Here is a 24,972-nt window from a genome sequence, read left to right on the forward strand (position 1 = left end):
GTATCGTGATATTACTTATTGGTCCAGTTCTGAGGATTTTTGTTTTCTTTATGTTGTGATGTAATCCATACTGAAGGCTGCAGTCTTTGATCTTCATCAGTAAGCGCTTCAAGTCCTCTTCACTTTCAGCAAGCAAGGTTGTATCATCTGCATATTGCAGGTTGTTAATGAGTCTTTCATCAGTCCTGATACCACATTCTTCTTCATATAGTCCAGCTTTTTGGATTATTTGCTCAGCAAACAGATTGAATAAATATGGTGAAAGGATGCGACTCTGGCACACATCTTTCTAGATTTTAAACTATGTAGTGTCCTCTTGTTCTGTTTGAATGACTGCTTCTTGGTCTATGTACAGGTTCCACATGAGCACAATTAAGTGTTCTGTGGAATTCCCATTCTTTGCAATGTTATGTGTAATTTGTTATGATCCACACAGTTTGAATGCCTTTGCATAGTCAAAATACAAGTAAATATCTTCCTGTTATTCTCTGCTTTCAGCCAAGATCCACCTGATATCAATGATGATATCCCTCATTCCACGTCCTCTTCTGAATGTGGCTTGAATTTCTTGCAGTTCCCTGTCAATGTACTGCTGCAACTGTTTTTGAATTATTTTCAGCAAAATTTTACTTGTATGTGATATTACTGATATTTTTCGATAATTTCTGCATTTAGTTGGATCACCATTCTTTGGAATGGGCATGTATAATTGTCTTGCAGTTGGTTGGACAGGTAGCTGTCTTCCACATTTCTTGGCATAGATGAGTGAGCTAAGGTTGCAGGGGAGGCAAATAGCAGCACTTGGGCTGTGATTATAGGCATGTTGCTTCCTAGAATGGACAATAAAATATTAGCCAGTTCAGTGGTGTAGACTCACGTATTCCTATAGCTTTATAATACCCAGAAAGGGAAAACTTTTGGAAAATATCATGCTAACTTTAATTTATATATAGTCAGACTTCTGCAATGTTCTTTTTTGTACTTGTATAAAAAATATGGATTATAGTGGGCTTGTAGGTTAAATCTTACCTAAGGGGTGCTAATATGTAGCCCATTATAACCTCTAGGTACAAAGTTATTGCCAATGCACTTGCAATGGTATTACATTTTGAAATATGATTTACATAATGCTGATGCATTTTGTAAACAAATACCTTTTGTAGGTAAATACCATATGGGTATTCTGGTAATTTTGAAAAATAAAAATAAACCTTTTGTGTGTTTTTCTTTCCAGTATTACTTTACTGTCCTTTTTGGCCATGAAGGTCAGAAACCACTGGAGCTGCGCTGTGAGGAGGAGCAGGATGGTAAAGAGTGGATGGAGGCTATTCATCAGGCCAGGTATCAGCTCACATTCTCCTGTGTGACACTTGATTGTCTGGGTCTTGCATTGGGGTTATCACTGCTGGGGTAGTTTTTGGAGCATTTACAGTGATAATATGGGTTTCTCCTTGATAGCTCCTCCTTAGTTATGTATGAGATGATACTTTGAGCTTTTGGTGGTTGTAGTCTAGCTAAAGAGTTGAAAGTAATAGAATAGTAAATAATAAGGTAGATAATACCACTTTTGTGGAACTCTTTCTACGTGCCAGGCATTATTTGAAGTGCTTCTCAGTTAAGGAGTTTATTCAAGGTATTAATTCACTTATCCTCTCAACAGTCTATGAGAGGCGTATTATAATTACTCCTTTTACAGATGAGGAGGCTGAGGGCTGGCAAGGGTAGTTTGCTTGCCTGAGGTTGCACAGCTAGTAGGCATGTGCCAGGACAATCGCGATAAGGTTATGGACTCAGAGGGGCCTACATTCATAAAACTGGCACTGTGCTGTCTAGTTATCAAGAAAAATGACAGCCAGCCTGTACTCCAGGGAAATAGAAGAGGGTGACTTCACTTTCCCCTGAGAAATACCAGGAAGGTGGAAAGAAAAGCACACAACCGCAAAAGGAAACAAGAAACCTGAAAGAGGTGCAGGAAGATCTCTCTCTCTTGTTTTTCATATTCAGTTCCTAAATTGGTTCCATTTTTGCTTCAGATAGCTTTATGCTCACTGCCTTTTGCCTGTCCCCTCCTGAGCCAGTTTCTCCCCACTCCACAAATCCCTGCTCTCATCTTGCCCACTGTCGTAGTTAATCTTGTGCTGCTATAACAGAAATACTACAAGTGGATGGCTTTAACAAAGAGAAGTTTATTTTCTCGCAGTAAAGTAGGCTAAACGTGCAAATTCAGGGTGTCAGCTCCAGGGGAAGACTTTCTCTCTCTGTCTGCCTTCTCATCAGTCTTTGCCTGGACTAGGAGCTTCTCTGCACAGGGAACCTGGGTCCAAAAGACGAGCTCTGCTCCCGCACTGCTTTCTTGGTGGTATGAAGTGCCCCTGTCCTTCTGCTGGCTTCTTTTATATCTCAAGAGATTGCCTCAAGACACAATCCAGTCTTGTAGGTTGAATCCTGCCTCACTAACACAGCTGCTGCCTGTCCTCCATCATTAACATCATAGAGGCAGGATTTACAACATATAAGAAAATCCACAATACCGGGAATCATGGCCCAGCCAAACTGATACACACATTTTTGGGGGCCATAATTCAATCCATGACACCCATCTCCCCATGTCTCAATGACAAAACTTGAGATGTGGCATGTTTTTTACTTCTTCCCCTGACATGCCTGCCCTCCCTCACCTTCTCCTCTGTCCACTCTCATCTCCACCACGCCCTCTCTGAAACTTTCCTCCACCCATAGCCTTCCCTAGATCCCCCTCCAAACTGAAGCAGCACGTGCATTCTGTACAGCATGGAGAGAGAACACTTAGCCATTTAGTACAATTTAGATTATTTTCTATGTATTTCCTGTGTGTTATTTCTGTTTCCTGAGCTGGATTGCATGCATCTTGGCAACGAGGAGGAGGGTTAGGGTGCATGAGTTTCTGAATGAACTGCAGAGTTAATTACATAGCAGGTGATCAGCTCATATTTTCAGATTAATTATAAAGAGAAGAAGGCTTTTGTTTTGAGTGAACTCAGGCTGTTTTTTAAACCCATGAGACTTTTTCTCCTGTTTTCCTCCCTTCTCCACTCCCTTCTCTTCCTATCCTTCTCTTTATCTACTCTGTGTTAACCACCTTCTCAGTGGCAGGCAGCTTGCTTTTCATACTTCTATATTTTTATTTATCACAACAACCCAGAGAGGTATTAGCCCCATTTTACAGATGAGAAAACCAAGGTTCATGATGAGTAGAACATCGGAGTTAAACTGGCCAAGCTCCAACTCAAAGTTGTTAAGCTGCAGAGCTGGGTTTCAAGCCCAGGACCATCTGACTCCAGAGACTTTAACAGTGTTCTTTATTTCACTTCTCTTTGTTCTCTTCTCTTTACTCTCCCTCTTCCTTTGTTCAAAGGTGAAAATGGACAAATGTGAGGTCAGGGTTGAGAGTGAAGATGTTATTTGTGAATTATTTAATTTCTTTTCTTTCTTCCTCTCGAAAAAATTTCTGTGAGATGGATGGGTTTGGCAACCAAATGCTTCTGTCCAAGTGGGGCCTGGGGCAGCTTGCCCAAAAAATGATCCTGAGACACTGTTCTTTGCTCCCAGTGCTCTGGGGGTTTTGCTCCTGTTTTAGGATTAATGCAGAATGACTTGCTGTGAAAGAAGGTCACAGGCCTTCAAAAACTAAAGAAGCATCAAGTTGGCAAGGTAGATCCCTTGGGTCATTTTGAAGGACTTCTCATAATCTTTGTGGCCACTTCTATTCCTTCCTACCTGGACATTAAAATGAGTTAAATAACTTAAAACATGTGTATTTGCCCATCTTTTGTATTCTAGAAGACCAGGGATACCATCAGTAGCCTAAATGCCTTTGCAGTTGCCAAGCAAATATCTTGGTGAACCAAGAAAACAAACAAACAAAAAAACAGCATGTGTGCAAATTATTTTAAAGATGGTTAGATTTCAAGTTGTTGTTGTTGATTGCCATCAAGTCAGTTGAGACTCATGGAGACCCCATGTGTGCAGAGTAGAAATGCTCTATGGGGTTTTCAAGGTGGTGACCTTTTGGAAGCAGATTGCCAGGCCTGACTTCTGAGGCACCTCTAGGTGGGTTTGGACCACTAACCTTTCGGCTAGTAGTCAAGTGCTTAACCCTTTGTGCCATCCAGGGATCTGTAGATTTCGGGTAAGAGACTTTCTTCCCATACCATGAAAACACTGTGTCACATATGTGGAAATTGTTCAGTAACTATTTGGTGTCCATTGACATATGATCAAAACCAGGCATTTATGATCTTGCCAGGAATTGTAGACCTTAGAAACCACTTAAGTGGCTTAGATGATGAAATGATGAAAATTCTCTTCTCTTTTTGGATTTAAAGATTTGGTTAATAATTGATCTTTTTGTTTTGAAGTCCTGACTTTTTGGTTCATTAGTTTTTTTTTTTTTTTTTACCTTTGACTAGATGCCTGAGACTGAGTTCATTTTTGATGACCTGAATTCTTATCTTTAACTTTTTTGCATTGGCATGCTTTTTAAATTTTTGTTTTCTAAATTAGGCAAGATGATAATTTTTTCACTTAAGTTTCATAAAAGCAAGTAAGTTTTTGGTATAACCTTGAATCTATGAAATTTTTCATCCTGACTTTGTTCACACCTGAGCAAAGCTAGAAAGCGAACGGAGTTGATTCAGAGGAACGAGTGTGCCAGAAATTTTTGCTTGGTATTGTCAGTCAACCAGCTCGCTAACTAAACATTTCACCCTTGAGGACAATATGATGACATTACAGGAAGTCCTCGAATTACGAGCGAGTTCCATTCTTAAGTCATTTTAAATGGAATTTGTACAGAAGTCCAAACAGTTAGGTATGGTTCATATCTAACATCAGTTAGCCAGATGTTTGTCTCAGTATATAGTACGCCTTTTTATGCATAAAAAATATTAAAGAAGTACTTCCAGATACACTAAAACATCTTTAACATAATAATACAGTAACAATTATAATGTTTTGATGTGGATTGAAAAGTAGCAACGTTTGTTATTACGAATCATTGTATCTTCTCCACAGTTGAAGAGATACTTACAGGGCAAACCTTACCCAAAATACTCAGAAGATTTTGTTCTGTAAAATCTTGGAGACCAGTTACATATTTTATTGTAGACTCTGAACTAAAAAAAAAATCTAGGGGCTACCAGTGGACCACATTTCTTCTGGGTTTAGAACCCTGCTCAGCAGAGGATGGCCCTGGGCTCCACAGCACCGAGGGCCCTGAGGGATGGCGTGGGCTGGAGCTGGGTAAGGGGGCACTGCTTAGGCCTGGCCACGTGCCCAGCGCAGTGCACTGACCCTTGGTACTCCGAGAACATGTAGAGCGTGGCGCGTGCGTCCTGGCTGCCGTCCGCCACCACCTGCAGGCCGTCCATGCACGTGGACCGTGGGCCCAGGAGGACGGTGGGTCCAGGGGACGGTGGGCCCAGGGGACGGTGGGCCCAGGGGACGGTGGGGCGGGCCCTTTCCAAGCTCAGAGGGAGGCGGGTGCATGTGAGCTCTCTGCTCACTATGTCACAGCCCCCCCCCCGCCCCCAACCAGTGGCCTCCAAGGATGAGTTGTGGCACCTGAGCACGCTAGAGAAGCGCTGCCCATCGTGGGAGCCCTGGGGCTCCAACACCGAGTCAGTGTTTTCTTGATAGGCTTTATGGAGTGGGGGTTGGTTGGTAACTACAGGTTGTAGGTAAGTCAGATGTTTATAACTGGGGGATTGCCAGTATTTTGGCACTACTGCCATTTTCTATGAAAAAGTTTTAAATGCTACAAAATTACGATTTTATTGACTCTTCTTTTAAAAGTCTGAGTTTTTTATTTAACTGATGACTTTTTGGCATGGGGAGCCCTGGTGGCATAGTGGTTAAGTGTTAGGCTGCAAACAAAAGGTCGGCAGTTTGAATTCACCAGCTGCTCCATGGAAACCATATTGGACAGTTCTACTGTGTCTTGTAGGGTTGCTATGATTTAAAATTGATTCAAGGGCAATGGGTTTGGTTTTGGGTATTTTCGCATGGAAGGCATTGGTGGTTCAGTGGTAGAATTTTCTCCTTCCATGCAGGAGACCTGGGCTCAATTCTTGGCCAATGCACTTCTTGAGCTTCCATTGGTGGCTTGGGTGTTGCTATGATGCTGAATAGGTTTCACCTGAGCTTCCAGACTAGGAGTAGAAAGAAAGGCTTAGTGATCTACTTGCAGAAATTAGCGAGTGGAAAGCCAGTGGATCACAACAGAATCAGGAAGCATTTCATTTTATTGTGCATGGGATCCCTAAGAGTTGGGGGCCAACAAAACAGCAGCTAACAACTACGTTTTAGCATGAGGATAGCTCAAATCCTCTCGCAGGTATTATACAGAGAATGCTCAGAATCCCACTCTTGATCACGGCTTTTTTCAGTACTAGCTGCTGTGGTGATTTGAGTTAGACTGCTATTCCCTTGACCTAGAGTTTTTTTTTTTTTGCTTGTACAGGTCAAGTAAACATTTAGTAGATTTCCTAATTATTTCACTCCTAGTGACACCATGACTAAGTAGCCGACACCATAAGTCCATATCGGTCAGACTGTTCTGGTTACCGCTTTGACTCTGCTGTATATTACTATAACCTTGCCCACCTTGTCTTTGTCAATTGAGTGCAGCCACTTGGCCCCTACTACCACCGGGTCCAGTCAGCCCCATTGTAGTTGGTTGTCTCAATTCAGTTAGGGCAGGCCCCACTGTCAAATCTGACTTATATAAAATAGCACTCACAGTAATCTTCGTGGGTACTGGGGCTTCCTTCACAAATTTGTTCCTCACCGTTGTGAAAGGTGTGTCCTCTGGGCACTCCATGTGTGGGTCTGTGGGTCTAACCTGATAAATGTACTCTAACATGCCAATTTTCCTAAGCCTTTGGATACCTTCTTCTGTAGTATACCAAGGCAGGTCTGGTTCTTCCACTTGATTTAGTGTAGGCCACCGTGTAATCGATGCTTCAGTGACCTAACCAAATAAACTATTAGATCCTTTCCTAACCTCTTGAGCTGAAACATTGAATGAAGAATCTGTGCTGTGACAGCCACAATTTTGTTGCTGGCTTCTGTACCCTGAGCAGAATCTACTTGGCCCAGTTGGGCTTCAGAGAATCCGTGGGTCATTTTTTGAGCTGTCCAGTTGCATGTGTTCCCCTTCAGATCTGGCCCAGACAGAATCGTTTTAGAAATTAGCATTTTTCATTTTGAAGCTTTGACCTGGTTTTATAGTTTTGCCTATAGTTGGCTGATGTTACATTTAAAGTACCATTCCATCATGTGTTACTGGCACCAGTCATGGGAAGCTGCACAAGGTTTTCGATATTACAGTCATACTTGGTCTTGCTTTTTTCTGGTTGATGTAAGGCTGGAACATTTCAGTAGCAGCTGAGTCAATGCTTAGTCCCTAGATATTTTGCCAGTTGAGCGTAAAACTCTGGACATTCCCAATAATCTAGTATTTCTTCTTTGCTCTCTTGGCTGTATCTGTCTGCAGTAGTTGGTTTGATTGTAGACATTGGGACAATCAAAAACACTGACCTGGTTGATTGTGGGTCCTTAGAGCTCATTGACTGAAATGCTAAAGCAAAGGACAATGGTCACAGCACTTTCTGTCAATGTTTCACTGCTGGACACTGGCCAAGTGAAGCCTCAGCAGTGAGAAAATAGTCACGGCCTAGGAGAGGAGCCAGGTGTACACCTTCCTATGTTCTTCCCATCCTGGCCTAAGTGTAAGACCCTCAGAACATGGATTATGACAGTAGGAAAGGGAAGGAGAAGTATTCCAGATATGTAAGATCTAGACTTCAAAGGACATTGTGACTACCTGTGTATTAGAACAGAGTGCCATCTGACATGTCTCTGAGCCATTTCATGGATGATGTCATTCACTAGGAGAAAAAAGATGGATGAAAGCAGTGTAGTGGGGCAAAGATGATGAGCACTGGCCAGGAAGGGCTTCTGCAGGGATTTGGAAGAGTATGATTGCCTACAAGGGGCAGTGGGCAGCCCTGAGATATTGATGTGATCTCCCTGCCCTTGCTGTGAGGTATGAGAGAATGAGTAGATGAATATCTAGGGGCTACTAGAGAACCCTGGTGGCGTAGTGGTTAAGTGCTACACCTACTAACCAAAGGGTCGGCAGTTTGAATCTGCCAGGCGCTCCTTGGTAACTCTGTGGGGGCAGTTCTACTCTGTCCTATAGGGTCACTATGAGTCGGAATCGACTCAATGGCACTGGGTTTTTTGGTTTGACTAGAGAAGTAAACTCTGTCCAGAGGGGAGATCTGGGTTTCCACCAAAATTTGGGTTGGTGACAACTTTGCGAAAGGTTGAAGATACTGAGAATATTGTGCCTCATACAATGCACCATCAAATGTGCATAGCTTTGCTCACCCTGTAAACATTTGACTTAGTTTTTCAATTCTTAATGCTGTGTCACTATCTTTTGCCTGCTTCCCAGTTTCTCAGACTGATGTTGTTGTTAGCTGCCGTTGAGTCGGCACCTGACTCATGGTGACCTCATGCATAGCAGGACCTGTTGTGATCTATAGGGTTTTCATTGGCTGGTTTTTGGAAGTAGATCACCAGGCCTTTCTTCCTAGTTCATCTTAGTCTGTAAATGCTGCTGAGGTCTGTTCATCATCACAACATCACACAAACCTCCACTGAGAGAGAGGTGATGGCTGCACACGAAGCTCACTGGCTGTGAATCTTAACCCGGGTCTCCTGCATGGAAGCCGTGAATTCTACCACTGACCTGCCACTATTCTCTGTGAAGCTCTGCACAGACCACTACCTCGATTCTCTTCCCTTCCCTTACTGTGTGGCTTGTGGCAAGTGGACCTTAGGCTTCCCTCTATGGGGAGGGCATTAGCAAGGGAATAAGTGATTCGACATATGCTTCCATTCCATAAAGCTTGTGTCGGGTTTAGTGTGGCAAGGGCTTGACCTAACCTTTTCCTTCACCCTGTCATTCCCTAACTTGATGAACGGACTTAATCCTCCAGTTAAATCTTTCAATTAAGCTTTGTTCTCTTTTCCACTAAAGAAGGACTAATCCAGCTTCTTGGATGTGTTTTTAATCTATAGTCCTGAGGCGGTCTGTTATGGGTTCTCTCACTTTTTCACACATGCGTGCACACACACACACACACACAGACACACACGCATGCACATAAACCACAGCAACTGCACCAAACACCTAATGCTTGTAATCTTATTCTTTTTCCTTGGATTGAGGCATAATTTAGAGCAAAATGTATATGTAAAATCTGTACAAAACTAAAGGCCGCTGTATGTACTGTATCATCCCATAAGATCAGCGGGCTATAGGATATGTGTGGAAAAATCTCTCACAAATCAGAAAATGATGATTACACAGAAAAGCTGAAGATTATTTGTTCCACAGCGAAACCACGGGACTGAAAAACCAGAAACGGCCAGTGACGTTATAGCCTGGAGCAATCCGAAAGCTTTATTTTATATTCTTGTAACAGTAAGACTACTGCTAATTTAAAGCTGAAGAAGCGGTCTTGTTCATTTGAAATATTGTATTTTTTACTAAGAACCTCTGTCAGGCCTGGCTCCAGATATGCCATGATGAAAGAGAATTCAACATTTTCTTTCCTTAACCCATAACCCATTGCTGTCAAGTTGATTCTGACTCAGAGCGATCCTACAGGACAGAGTAGAACTGCCCCATAGAGTTTTCAAGGAGTGGCTGGTGAATTCGAACTGCCGACCTTTTGGTTAGGAGCCAAGCTCTTAACCACTGTGCCATCAAGGTTCCGAAAAGTGCAATAGGAAGAAAAAGTGGTAGTATGTTTGTGAAGTGTGAAAGACTTCACCGGATTTGATGTTTAGACCTTTTTTTTTCCTATAGGGAAAAGCTGGGCTTGAATTTTCTTATTTTCAGCCCTCAGTGTAATATTTTTACTATTCAGATATCTTTCCTATTCCTCACAGTGTTTTTGCTTCACATGCATCTCCTTCCTTAAGCATCTAGCTTATAATTCCCAAAATAGGCTGAAGGCTCTCCCATCCTCACCTGCACACTGTCTTAAACCTGCAGGAGCGATCTGTCTCCATGGGTTCTCATTGCTGGCTCCCGGGGAACCATCTCTGATTCAAGGCAGATCTCCACCTTGAGCCTCTTAGCTCTGGTTTTTTTTTGCTTCATTTGTTATACTGTCTCTCACCTATGTTTCCAATCTATTTATTTTCTACCTTCCTTGTATTTTTCCCCCTATATTCTTCAAATCTCCTTAACTCTCTCCCACCTTAAAACAAAAAATAAAAAAACTCTCCTTGGCCCTGGATCCTTCTCTAGTTACTGTCCTCTCTTGCATGGGCATCGAGGCTTCTTGAAGAAATGTTTTGGCTTGTTCTCCCTGTTTACACAGCTCCTGCTCTTTTTCAGCCCTTTGTGATGGGTTTCTGTTCCTACTTTACCGAGACTGTTGTCACCTAGGTCAACGACGACTGTCCAAAGCTAGTAGGAGTTATTCTTTCCTTATATAACTCAAGCTTTTGACTTCTATTTAATACTTATGTTTTGCAATAAGGGTTTTGAAAATAGGGTTGCTATGAGTCGGAATCATCTTGACGGTAATAGGTATGTTTTGAAATACAGGTAGTCCTCAACGTAGAACGTATTTCAGTCATGATTAACCACACTTATGACGGTCTTTTTTTTTTTTTTTGTACATCTTATCATTTGTAATATGTACTACATACACGTTGTAGCGTGTAAAAGGACCATACAGCCAACTCTCCCTAATTTTCTGACTGGATACATCACCCCCATTCCTAGGCATAACTCAGATGATTCAGATCCTTCCACAAGTGGAATTATTACTGAAACTGAAAAAAGGCCAACATCATCCATTTTTTTATGGACGTGTGTATTTATGTATGGAGCCCTGGTGGTGCAGTGGTTAAGAGCTATGGCTGCGAACCAAAAAGTTAGCAGTTCACATCCACCAGCCACTCCTTGAAAACTCAGTGGGGCAGTTCTGCTCTGTCCTGTCCTGTAAGGTCGCTATGAGTCAGCATCGACTTGATGGCAATGGGTTTGGTTTGGCTTTGGTTTACGTACATATATATTAACCCCCCTGCCAGTGCCATTGAGCTGATTCCGACTCACAGCGACCCTATAGGACAGAGTAGAAGTGCCGCATACAGTTTCCAAGGAGGGCCTGGCGGATTCAAACTGCCAACCCTTTGGTTAGCAGCCGTAGCACTTAACCACTATGCCACCAGGGTTTATCTGTAAAATTTATATGTAATATTTCCAACCCCCAAAGGCAAATAAAGATTGGATTTATAAAGTTACTGATAATAAAAGGCATTAATAATGAAAACTAAAGAACAATGAGGTATTCGACTTATGTCAGAACCTACTTAAGATGGAGTTGTCGAAATGGAACACTGTCATAAGTCAGTGACTACCTGTACACAAGTAATATACAAATACAAGTTCTCATCAAAAAAAAAAAAAAAAAAGAAGAAGAAGAAAAGAAGATTCAAACAATGCCAAAGTATATAGACTAAAAGTTATAGTTCCCATTCATACCCCGCCTCATCCCCTATTCTTCCAAGCCTGCTGGTCTCTATCCCTCTCATGTCTATGGCAGTTGCCCTGGTCTAGGTACCTATTGCCAGGGCTATTGCTCAGCCACCTCACCAATCTCTTTTGTGAGTTTTCCTCCTTCTAATCCTCCCTCCACATGGTGGTCAGAATGCCCTTTCTAAAAAGAGCAGCTGATCTGTTGAAAGAACTCCAGGGCTCCCTACTGATTTTATCACATCCAATTTGCTTCTTATTATAGAAAATTTTGAACATATATAAGGGTGGATTATGATGTTGGCAAAGAATAGTGAATATACTATGGACTGCCAGAAGAATAAACAAATCTGTCTTGGAGGAAGTACAGCCAAAATGCTTCTTAGAAGTGAAGATGATGAGACTTTGTCTCATGTACTTCGGACATGAGACATCAGGAGAAACAAATCCCTGGAGAAGGAGATCATGCTTGGTAGAAGGTCAGTGAAAAAGAGGAAGACTCTCAGTGGGATGGATTGACATAGCGGCTGCAACAATGGGCTCAAACATAGCAACAATTATGAGGTGGTGCAGGTCCGGGCAGTGTTTCATTCTGCCGTACCTAGGGCTGCTGTGAGTTGGAACTGACTCTAGTGCACCTAACAACAGCAACAATAATAAGGGTGGAATGAGTAGTGTAATGGTCCTCCATGTTGCTGTGAAGAAAAAAATATTCATTCATTTTATGGTTATTTTTACTTCCCTACCAAGCACCAAGCACCAAGCACCAGGCTTCTGTTGCTATGAGTCAGAATCAACTGGATGGCAACCAGTTTTGGTTTTATATTTTTTGGTTTACCAAGCACCAGGCTCTGTCCTAAGTTCTGGAATACAGTGAGTCAGTCCAAGTGAGGCCCCTCAAGCTTATCTTTGTGAAAGTCTCACTCTCTCGCTGGATGTCCTGGGCTCCAGCTATAGCAACTACATACAGGGATTCTAATGGGCCGGGGTGCCCCTTCCAAGTATGACTAACACCAACTCATCTCTCAGGACTCAGCTCTGGCATCTGCACCATCTTTCTTTATCCTCTTGCTCCCCCTGTAGGAAGGAAGTACCATGCCTTTTTTAAAGCCTCCACTGTATCCTCGTGTGGAAACCCTGGTGACGTAGTGGTTAAATGCTATGGCTTCTAACTAAGAAGTCAGCAGTTCAAATCCACCAGGTGCTGCTTGGAAACTCTATAGGGCAGTTCTACTCTGTGCTATATAGGTTCACTATGAGTCGGAATCAACTTGACAGCAGTGGGTTTGGTTTTGGTTTGGTATCCTCATATTTCTCTCAAAGAACCTATGAGGTCATTGCATTGATTTGTTTCTATTCTTGTTTCTCTTTGCCAGCCTGAATTTAATGAAGACAAATTGTGTCCTACTCATCTCTTGTCTCTTGCTGTGGGCACAGCGCCACGTACTTTTCAGAAATGCGTGTACTGATATATACATCCTCTGCTGATGCATAAGAGAGCTGGAATCATTTTTGAAAAATCTTTATTAGATTGATGGGTGAAAAATGGTATTTTGATGTAATGAACTTTGCCTTGATTATTGGTGAGATTGACCATTTCTTTGCTATCATTAGTATTTATCTATATTTCTTATATGGATTGTTATCTCAACTCTTTTCCCCATTTTTTTTCTTTTGGTGTTTTTCTTACCAGTTTGTTTGTAAGCTCTCTGAATGACAAAGATATTATCTACTTGTCTTTCGTATTTTTGAGAAATATCCTTGCTTTTGCCACTTCTGTTTTATTATCTTGTGTCTATGAAAATTTAAACATCCTATTGTAGTAAGATATGTATAACAAAATTGCCATTTTAATAATTTTTAAGTGTACAATTCAGTGGCATTAATTACATTCACCATGTTGTACAACCATCACTGCTATCTATTTCCAAATGGTTTTCATCACCCCAAACAGAAACCCTTTAAGCAATAAGCCCCATTTTTCCCTTTGCTCCCAGCCCTTGGTCACCACTAATAAATTTTTGTCTCTATGCCTTTGTCTAGTCTAGGTATTTCATATATAAGTGGAATCGTGCAATATTTGTCCTTCCTCAGATCAGATACTTAGTTACCCATATGTTTTCTAGAGATATGATGATCCGAAAAAACCAAACCACCTGCTATCAAGTAAATTCCGACTCATAGCGGCCCTATAACACAGTATAGAACTGCCCTATAGGGTTTCTGAGGCTGTAAACATTTACGGCAGCAGACTGCCACATCTTTCACCCTCGCAGTGGCTGATAGGGTCAAACAGCTGACCGTTTGGTTAGCAGCTGAGTGTTTTAACCACTGCACTACCAGGCTCCTTATAGGATGAGCAGCTTTAATATATTATTCTAGTAATAATTTCATTTTCTGTACCCATTTTCAAAGTTATTTAAAAAAATATAATCCATTACCAGACAGAGCAGGAGAAAAATGTAGAACAGAACTCAAATTCATGTAAAAAGACTGGATTGATGGTCTGACAGAGACTGAAGGAATGCTTGAAACTATGGCCTCTGGACGTACAGTTAACCCAGAACTGAAACCATTCCTGAAGCCCACTCTTCAGGCAAAGATTAGACAGGACTATAAAACAAACAAAAAATAATACACGTGAGGAATGCGCTTCTTAGTTCAGTCAGATATGTGAGACCCAATGGACAGCCCCTGTCCAAAAGCAGGATGAGAAGGCAGGGAGGGAAAGGAACTGGTTAAATGCACACAGGAAACCCGGCGTGGAAAGGGGGAGTGTGCTGTCATATTGTGGGCATCGCAACTAGTGTCACGAAACAATTTTGAATGAGAAATTAAATTAGCTGTAATCTTTCACCTAAAGCACGATAAATAAATAAATAAAATGTATGTTGTTAGGTGCCATTGAGTGGATTCCAACTCATAGCGACCCTATGCGCAACAGAACGAAACACTGCCTGGTCCTGCACCATCCTCACAGTTGTTGCTATACTTGTGCCCATTGTTGCAGCCACTGGGTCAATCCATCTCTTTGAGGGTCTTCTTCTTTTTCCCTGACCCTCTACCTTACCAAGCATGATGTCCTTCTCCAGGGACTGATCCCTTCTGATAACATGTCCAAAGTATGTGAGACGTAGTCTTGCCGTCCTTGCTTCTAATCAGCATTCTGGTTGTTCTTCTTCCAAGACAGATTTGTTTGTCCTTTTGGCAGTCCATGGTGTAATCAATATTCTGGGCCAACACCACAATACAAAGGCGTCAGTTCTCCTCCAGTCTTCCTTATTTATCATCCAGCTTACACAAGCATATCATGCGAATGAAAATACCATGGCTTGGGTTAGGTGCACCTTAGTCCTCAAGGTGACATCTTTGCTTTTCAACACTTTAAAGAGGTCTTTTGCAGCTGATTTCTTGACTGCTACTTCCATGGGTGTTGTTTGTGACTCCAAGTAAAATGAAATCCTTGACAGCCTCAGTCTTTTCTCAATTCATCACGATGTTGCTCATTGGTCCAGTTGTGAGGATCTTTGTTTTCTTTATGTTGAGGTGCAATCCATACCGAAGGCTGTGGTATTTGATCTTTATCAGTAAGTGCTTCAAGTCTTTTTCACTGACAGCAAGCAAAGTTGTGTTATTTGCATATTGCAGGTTGTTAATGAGTTTTCCTTCAATCCTGATGCCCCATTCCTCTTCATATAGTCCAGCTTCTTGAATTATTTGCTCTGGATACAGATTGAACAGGTATGGTGAAAGGATACAATCCCACACACTTTTCCTGACTTTAAACCAGGCAGTATCCCCTTGTTCTTTTCAAACGGCTGCTTTTTAATCCATATACAGGTTTCTCACGAGCACAATTAAGTGTTCTGGAATTTCCATTCTCTGCATTGTAGTCCATAATTTGTTATGGTCCACAGTCAAATGCCTTAGCATAGTCAATAAAACACAGGTAAACATCCTTCTGGTCTTCTCTGCTTTTAGCCAGAATTCATCTGACATCAACAATGATATCCCTGGTTCCACATCCTCTTCTAAATCCGGCTTGAATTTCTCGCAGTTCCCTGTTGATATACTGCTGCAGCTGTTTTTGAATGATCTTCAGCAAAATTTTGCTTGCATGTGATATTAATGGTATTGTTTGATAATTTCCACATTTGGTTGGATCACCTTTCTTGTGAATAGGCTTAAATATGGATCTCTTCCAGTCGGTTGGCCAGGTGACTGTTTTCCAAATTTCTTGGCATAGATGAGTGAGCACTCCCAGCTCTGCATCCGATTGTTGAAGCATCTCAATTGGTATTCCGTCAATTCCCAGAGTCTTGTTTTTTTGCCAATGTCTTCAGTGCAGCTTGGACTTCTTCCTTCAGTGCTGTTGGTCCCTGATCATATGTTACCTCCTGAAATGATTGGATGTCAACCAAATTTTTTTTGTATAGTGTCTTTGTGTATTCCTTCCATCTTCTTTTGATGCTTCCTGCATTGTTTAACATTTTCCCGGTAGAATTCTTCAGTATTGCAACTCGAGGCTTTAATTTTTTCTTCAGTTCTTTCAGCCTGAGAAATACTGACTGAGCGTGTGCTTCCCTTTTGGTTTTATATCTCCAGGTCTTTGCACATGTCATCATAATACTTTACTTTGTCTTCTTGGGTACCACTTTGAAATCTTCCATTCAGCTCTTTTACTTGATCATTTTTTCCTTTTTCCTTTAGCTACTGGACGTTCAAGAGCAAGCTTCAGAGTCTCTTCTGACACCCATTTAGGTCTTTTCTTTCTCTCCTGTCTTTTTAATGACCTCTTGCTTTCTTCATGTATGATGTCCATGATGTCATTCCACAACTTGTCTGGTCTTTGGTCATCAGTGTTCAAAGCGTCAAATCTGTTCTTGAGATGGTCTCTAAATTCAGGTGGGTTATACTCAAGGTTGTACTTTGGCTCTTGTGGACTTATTCTAATTTTCTTCAGTTTCAACCTGAACTTACATATGACCAGTTGATGGTCTGATTTGCAATGGGTCCCTGGCCATGTTCTGACTGATGATATTGAGCTTGAGCTTTTCCATTGTCTCTTTCCACAGATGTAGTCGATTTGATTCCTGTGTATTCCATCTGGTGAGGTCCATGCGTATAGTCGCTGTTTATGTTGGTGAAAAAAGGTATTTGCAATGAAGAAATCATTGGTCTTGCAAAATTCTATCATGCGGTCTCTGGGATCATTTTTATCACGAAGACCACGTTTTCCAACTATTGATCCTTCTTCTTTCTTTCCAAGTTTCCTATTCCAATCATCAGTAATTATCAGTGCATCATGACTGCATGTCTAGTCTATTTCAGACTGCAGAATTTGGTAAAAATCTTCAGTTTCTTCATTTTAAGCCTTAGTGCTTGGTGCATAAATTTGAATAATAGTTGTATTAACTGGTCTTCCTCGTAGGTGTGTGGATATTATCCTATCACTGACAGCACTGTACTTCAGGATAGATCTTGAAATGTTCTTTTTGATGATGAATACAATGCCATTCCTCTTCAAGTTGTCATTCCCGGCATAGTAAAACATATGATTGTCCGATTCAAAATGGCCAATACCTGTCCATTTCAACTCACTAATGCATAGGATATCAACGTTTATGTGTTCCATTTAACTTTTGACGGTTTCCCATTTTCCTAGATTCATACTTTGTATGTTCCAGATTCTGATTATTAATGAATGTTTGCAGCTGTTTCTTCTCATTTTGAGGCATGCCACATCAGCAAATGAAGGTCCCAAAAGCTTGACTCCATTCATGTCATTAAGGCCAACTCTACTTTGAGGAGACAGCTCTTCCCCAGTCGCATTTTGAGTGCCTGCCAACCTGAGGGGCTCATCTTCAGGCACTATATCAGACAATGTTCCACTGCTATTCATAAGGTTTTCACCGGCTAATTCTTTTCAGAAGTAGACCGCTGGGTCCTTCTTCCTAGTCTGTCTTAGTCTGGAAGCTCAGCTGAAACCTGTCTTCCTTGGGTGACTTGCTGGTATTTGAATACCAGTGGTATAGCTTCCAGCGTCATAGCAACACACAAGCCCCCACTGTATGACAAACTGACAGACCTGTTGGGGAAATAAAATACATATAATGCATTAAATGTGCACATTGAATACAGTAGTTAATATCTGGAGAGGTTTATTTGGGACATTTATTTGCAACTCCCATAATCTTGTATCAAGTTAAGCAACACATTTTTAGCACAATAGTGATTTATTTTCTAGTCAAATTAGAAATGAAAATTTATAAATCCTTTAACCCATTCTCGTGTAATTAATATAGTTAGATCTGTACTTACTAAAGAATTTTTGGTTGATCATAAAGAGAATTCCACCACTACCTATTTTTGCACATTTGAAAGGAAATAAAATCTCTGTGTTAGGAAAGAACCATAAATATTTATTGTTATATAAAATATTTTCCTCAGTTTTGTAACCTAGTACTCTTATATTCTTTTTTAGGAGTGTTCTTTAAAATGCCGTTGTCCCAAAGGAATAACTTTGCCATTATTTAATTGCTGTTATATTCCCTTATATCAATATTTTACTTTCTTTTTTTAATATTTAATTTTGCTTTAAGGGAGGAAAGGATTATTGAAAACTTTCCACATGTCCCAAAGTTAGAGTCTTAAGATGTGTAAGTAATGAACTGCGACTATGAGCTGGAATGAAGGGGCACTGTTTAGGACAGGGAGATTTAGGCTTTAAATTTTATTCCTCTTTTTGATCTCTCCTGAGATGCTTGAGTTTAAAATTCATTGTAAATGGGACAGCTTCGGGGAGGGGAGGCTGTTGGTAGAGAGAGGTGATTGGTGGGGGGTGATAGGGTGTTAGAACCTTACACTAATGCGATACCTAAAAAATATTGATTAGAAAGTGGAGTGGGTATATTGATGTAAGAGAGTTTGAGGATGAAAATTAGAGGCAGCTATTAATGTGAAAATGGCCAAGAGCAAGCTAGGGTGTCCTCGTTTTGCCTAGATAAAGCTGAGCTGCTGCCAGTGCTCAAACGTTGCATAGATTCAAGTTGTACCGCTGTCACTCAGGATGAATTTTCCCAAATCCTAAAGACAACACAACTCTCCTGATGTGACAGACGCTGATTCTGAACAGGGTTCTCAAGAAAATTGAGCATAATGTTGGAGTAGTGAGAGTTTTTCTTGCAACACCTGTTACATGACCTCACTTTGAGCTTTACTAGAGTTCATCTCATTGTTGAATGTGTCTACAATCAAAATAACTAGGATGAGATTCCGTCCCATTTAATTTCTTGCTAAGCTAATGTAATTTTTGTCCTTCTAAACATACTTTTTAAACATAATTAAGGAGCCCTGGTGCACAATGGTTAAGCACTCAGCTGTAAACCAGAAGGTTGGCAGTTCAAACCCACCAGCCCGTCCATGGGAGAAAATACCTGGTGATCTGCTTCTGTAAAGATTCCAGCCTAGGCCCTATGAGGAAACTCCTCTCTGTCTTATAGGGTCACTATGGGTTGCTGGGTTGACTCAATAATGCTTAACAACAACAACAACATAAGCATAACTAAGGCCTATAATTGTGTACTATGTCTCTTCTCTGAATTCTTTCAGATTTTATTTTAATGTTCCCCCTTGCCCTGTATGGAGTGGTAGTGGTTTGGTTTGATTATAAATATTACACCTCAATATTTTATTCCCATTTATACCGCAAACTTACCATCTGCTGGTCCTTGACAAATAAATTTTTAGTTTAGCTCTCATCATGTTGATTTATTCAGCGGAGTTTTATTATTTCCCTTGGCAGTGAGAAACTTTTTTTTTGGCATGAGTTGAATCAAAAAAAAAAAAAAAAAAAAAACCAGAAACAAAAACAAAACTGAGACGAGCAGAGGAGGCAAAAATTCTTAAATAGTGCTATAAGTGGAAAATTTAATCAGATAAAGCATGTATTAGAAATATTGAAAAAAAAAAAAAAACCCAAACCTGTTGCTGTTGAGCAGATTCCGACTCATAGTGACCCTACCAGGGTTTCCATATAGAAACTTAAAAAAAAAAAAAAAACATTGCCATTGAGCCGATTCCAACTCATAGCGACCCTGTAGGACAGAGCAGAACTGCCCCATAGGGTTTCCAAGAAGCTCCTGGTGAATTTGAACTGCTGACCTTTTGGTTAGCAGCCTTAGCTCTTAACTACTTCACCACCAGGGTTTGTATATAGACTAGAAATACATGATGATGCTCTCTAAATTCTTATATTGAAGGGAAGCCATACATGTGTTTTCAGTTGTTTTGACATAATCCTGGAGTAGACATTCCTTAAATAGTAGGATCAGTAAAGGAAGCTTCAAGGTATAAAGTTGAAGGGATCCCCCAGTAAGAGTAGTAAACTGGGGAGCCCCAATGACAGGAAATGAAATTTATTACGTGAAGAATAAACTGTGCAAAATGAATCGTATTATATGATCCCCCATTTTTGTTTTCATTTAGCAAGCAGTTTTGAGTGACAGTTTTGTGCCCGGTCCCATGCCAGGTGCTGGACTAATCCTTAATATCTCTTGCCTGGATTACTGTGGGAGCATCCAACTGCTCTCCTCTTTCCTTGCTGTACTCCCTTCCAGCCCCCATGTCTTTCCCCCTCACGGCATCCAGAGTAATCCCGATGAAAAGTCACGTCTTGTAATGCTTTTGATCAAAGCTCCGTATTTCAACCTGGGAAAAGTCCTGAGACTTTATATCTGTCTACAAAGCCCTATATGCTTTACAATCCTGTTCTCTCTTCTACCTCTCACTCCACTCCGGCAAACTGGCTACGTTGTTACTCCTCAAATAGACCAGGCCTACTCTCACCACAGGGCCTTTGCACTTGCTATTTTTGCTAACCAGAATACTCTAACATCAGCTAGTCACATGGCTCAGTCCTTCAGGTCATTATTCAAATGCCACCTTCTCAGTGAGGCCTTCTCTCACACCCTGGTTAAATTATAACCACCACCTCCCACTTCCTATCCTACTCCCCCCCACCACTGTTTTTTTCTCTACAGCACTAATCGCAAGGCAGCATACTGTGTATTTGTCTTATTTATTTTATTTTCTTTCTCTGCCTACTACTATGTAAGCTCCATGAGGGCACAGACTTTTTTTTTTCTATTTTGTTTACTACTGTACCCTGTGCTTTGAACACTTCCTAAGTATGTAATAACACTCAACGTTTATTCAATAAAAGTGAATTTGAATTCACAGAAACATATAAAGAAGGAAATCAGCACCACTTGTAACCTCGTATAGCAGTATGTGTTACTCTGCAATTAGGATTTCGTATATTTTCTTTTATCCCCACTTAATATTATAGGGATGTTAGAAAATACAGAGAAACATAAAAGAAGCAACTAAGGAATAATTAAAAATACTCATAATTGCTTTTATAAAAATACCTTTTTTTGTTATGATCTATGTCTTTGGCTTGAAGTGCTTATCTTTCACTCGCCTTCTTCCTCCCCCTTCTGTGTATGTGCAGAAGTTTCTCCCTCTGCCTGTGAACACCTATCCGTATGCACACACACGTCACGTATACTTTGATTTCCTGCTTTTTTTTCTTCGTTTATCGGTAGGTATGTTCCATTATGTTAACTATTCCTTAAAAGCATGATGTTAAGTGACGTGTACCATTCCATCTGGGTACTTATTTAACCACTTCCATATTTTATACATATTTAGATTGTCTCAACTTTCTTTTAATTGCATTAATGAATGAACATCTTGTTTTGTTGTACATTTTTGTACAAGTCTCATAACTTTTCTTAGGTTAGATTATTAGAAGTAAAATTACTAAGACAAAGGATGTGAACATTTTCATCTGTCTCGATACATACTGTGACATTGTCTTCTAGAATGGCTCATTTTGGTAGCATTACGTGGAAGTATCAATTTCACCATACCTTTGCCAGCACTATTATTGTTTTCTAAATATCTTGATCTATTTTGATAATTTGTACTTCCTTAAGTAGGATTTTTTTTCATGCATTTATTGGTCTTTTTTTTTTTGTATGTTATATTCTATGACCACCTTTTGTCTATTTCTTGACTAACGAATTTTAGCCAGTATTATTAACTCCCTGCTATAAAGATTTTTTTTTTATAAAGATGTAAAGATGAAGAATTTAACATCCTTACTATACCCGTCACTCCCCTTTCCCTTGTCTCCTCGTTTTTTGTTGCTTACATATTTTTGACTATTAAATTGATTAAGTTTATTCTTAAAATAGTACAATTAAACCTCTATATTGACTTATCAACTTTGTAAAGTATGTATTAACTCTCTGCTATGAAGAATAATTACGATATTTAATGTGTTTTCTTTGTTCTTTTTTCTCCTCTAACCCTTAGGTTTTCTTACTTTGATTGTTATTTATTCTTGCTTTATAAATTTGAAGCATTTACATTCTGTTCTCCAAATTTAATTAGGCCTCTGTGCTTTGCTATGGTTGATTCTAAAAAGTAAAAACAAGGGGGCACTGAAATCATGGTTATACGAATACTAATTTCTACAGTACCAAGGTCAGTTTTTGGCCCAATAGGAAATAAAATGTAATAATACACAATTGAATATTTGTTCCTTGAAGGCCGCTCTTGCATGTGTCAAATTCTAATTTCTTTCTAGATTCCTTGATGTCATTTGGCTTTTATTCTTGCCTTCCATGTCATCTTATGTTTTTGTTTCTGTTCTGCTTGGTTGAAAAACCTTCACAGAATTTTTTCCTCTTTAAAGTGTGGGTGTTTAGTAAACTTTTTCTGTCTTCTCCTGGTACTTGGTTAGTTGATGGTGGCCTGGGCATAGGAATTTAGGTCTGAAATATTTTTCCCTCAATTCTTTATTATCATTTTAGCATCCCAGGTTACTAATGAGAAATGTGATGTCAGCTTGATTCTTATTTCCTTTAGATAACCTATTGTTTTTCATTGGAAGTGTTTATAGATTTCCTTTATCCTTAGAGCCCTGATGTTTCACCAGCATGTGTCCAGGTACAGAATATTTTCATTTATCCTGTCTGGCATTGGGATCATTCTTTGTCTTTGAACTATGCCATGTTTAGTTCAGGCAAGGTTTCTTCTGTTTCTTTTTATTTACTCCCTTTTTTTCTCCTCTGGAATTCCCATAAGACATATGTCCCATAGAACATAGGTACTCTTGAATCTATGCTCTATGTTGCTTAATTTTTTTTCTTTTGTATCTCCAGTCTCTTTGTGTTCTTGTTTGATGTTCTTTATTTTATCTCTTGGACCACCCAGTTTAGTTTTCAGCTGTGTCTAGCTTACCCGTTAGTGCATCCATTGTTCTGTAAAATAATAGCAATCATTTTTTTGTTCCTGGGAGCTCTTCTTCTTACCAGATTACTTCTTTTCCTAAGCAGCTGCTTTTTTGCTTTATGGCCGCAATATCCTCTCATCTTTCTCAGAAGACAATAAATCTGTGTTGCTTGAAATAGCTTTGTTTTCTCTAGTGTCAGTTCAGTTTGTTCATTTGGGACTGTCTGTGGGTTATTGCTACATAACAAATCACCCCCAAACTTAATAGCTTAAAATGATAACTGTTTATTATCCTGCAGTTTCTGTGGGCTAGGAATCCAGGCATGGCTTAACTGGATGCTTCTGCCCCAAGCTCTCTCACAAGCCAACAATCAAGGTGTTGAACAGGTCTTTGGCATCATCTGAAGGCTCAGCTCGGGGAGGATCGGCTTCCAAGCCCACCGACATGGTTGGAGGCAGGATTCACTTCCTTGTTAGTTGTTGGAATGAGTGCCTTAGTTCCTCACTGGCTGTTGGTCAGGGGCCTCCCTCAGGTCCCAGCCATGTGGGCCTTCTCCATAAGGCAACCAACAACATGGCAGCTGGCTTTCCTTAGATGAAACCAGCAAGACAATAAGAGAAAGCAAACAAGATGGAAGGCAGAGTCTTTTTGTAAATGAATCTTCATAGTGATATCCCAGCACTTTTGCCATAATCTTTTTTTTTTTTTTTTAATTCATTAGAAGAGAGTCAACTAGGTCCAATGCACACTCAGAGGAAGGGATTACATGATGGCATGAATACCAGAAGGTGGGAATCATCAAGGGCCATTTTACATGCTGCCCAGAGTTCTGCCTTTTTTTAGAGTTGTTTTTTCCCAAGTGTCTAGTCAGCCTTATTTCTAAGTAAAGAGCCTTGTGGGTTATAATCGTAACTGGCTTGAGCTTACTCTGTGACTGTGAATGCAGAATTTGTGTAATGTGTAGGCTTTTCTTGCAGGTGTGTGGGACCTCATTCAGAAGTAGAAAGGTTTAGTGTATGTTGCAAATATGCCCTAAGGTGACCCTCAGTGAGTCAGGCCCTTGTATAATTCCCTACCCTTTAGTGCAGGAGGAAACCCTGGTGGCGTAGTGGTTAAGTGCCACGGCTGCTAACCAAAGGGTTGGCAGTTCAGATCCACCAGGGGCTCCTTGGAAACTCTTTGGGGCAGTTCTACTTTGTCCTATAGGGTCACTATGAGTCGGAATTGACTCGACGGCACTGGGTTTTGTTTGGTTTGGTTTTTTAGTGTGGGTAGAACCTGTGACTTGCTTTTAACCACTAGAATATGGCAAAGGTGTTGGGATAGTCACTCCCTTGATTAGGTTATGATATTTGCAAAGAGATTTTCCCAAATCAAAGTTGATTTAGAATTCATTAAAAGGGATATTATCTTGATGGGGCCTGACTTAATGAATGGAAAGCCCTAAAGAAGGAAAAGGGGCCTTTCCTGAAGTCAGAGATGCTCTCCTGCTGGCCTTGAAGAAGCAAGCCACCATGTGTTCTAGAGCTTCAAGACATGAATTTTCCCAACAACCTAAATGAGCTTGGAAAAATTTCTTCCCCAATTCAAACCTCCAGATGAGAATGCACCTTGACTATAGCCTTGTGAGACCCAGAGCAGAGGGCCCAGCTAAGCTGAGCCTAGACTCCTGACCCACAGAAACTGTGAGGTAATAAATGTGTGGATTTTTTTGTTTTTGTTTTGCCATTTCAAAATTTTTAAGCTGCTGAGTTTGTGGTAAAAGAAAACTGTTGTTGGGTGCCATTGAGTCAATTCAGACTTATTGTGACTCCGCATTACAGAGTAGAACTGCCACATAGGCTGTGATCTTTATTTGAGCAGATCACCAGATCTTTCTCCTGTGAAGCCACTGGTAGGTCTGAACCACCAACTTTTTTGTTACAAGCAGAGCACTTAAGCACTATGCCACCAGGGCTCCATTAATAGGAAACTAAACTCTAGTGGCCTAGTGGTTAAGCCCTACAGCTGCTAACCAAAAGTTCAGCAGTTTGAATCCACCAGGCGCTCCTTGGAAACTCTA

General features: G+C 40.5%; 1 protein-coding gene across 5 annotated transcripts in view; it reads left to right on the plus strand.

Moving 5' to 3' along the window:
• RASGRF2 (Ras protein specific guanine nucleotide releasing factor 2) overlaps positions 1 to 24,972 on the plus strand; it is a 287,549-nt gene that overhangs the window by 80,787 nt on the left and 181,790 nt on the right. For all 5 annotated transcript variants that reach the window (XM_049866653.1, XM_049866663.1, XM_049866673.1 and 2 more), the window contains exon 2: positions 1,235 to 1,341. In XM_049866653.1, the coding sequence (XP_049722610.1) occupies positions 1,235 to 1,341 (107 nt within the window). The remainder of the gene's footprint in view (positions 1 to 1,234; positions 1,342 to 24,972) is intronic.

The sequence above is a fragment of the Elephas maximus genome, chromosome 2 (genome assembly GCF_024166365.1).
Source record: "Elephas maximus indicus isolate mEleMax1 chromosome 2, mEleMax1 primary haplotype, whole genome shotgun sequence".
Lineage (NCBI taxonomy): Eukaryota > Metazoa > Chordata > Mammalia > Proboscidea > Elephantidae > Elephas > Elephas maximus.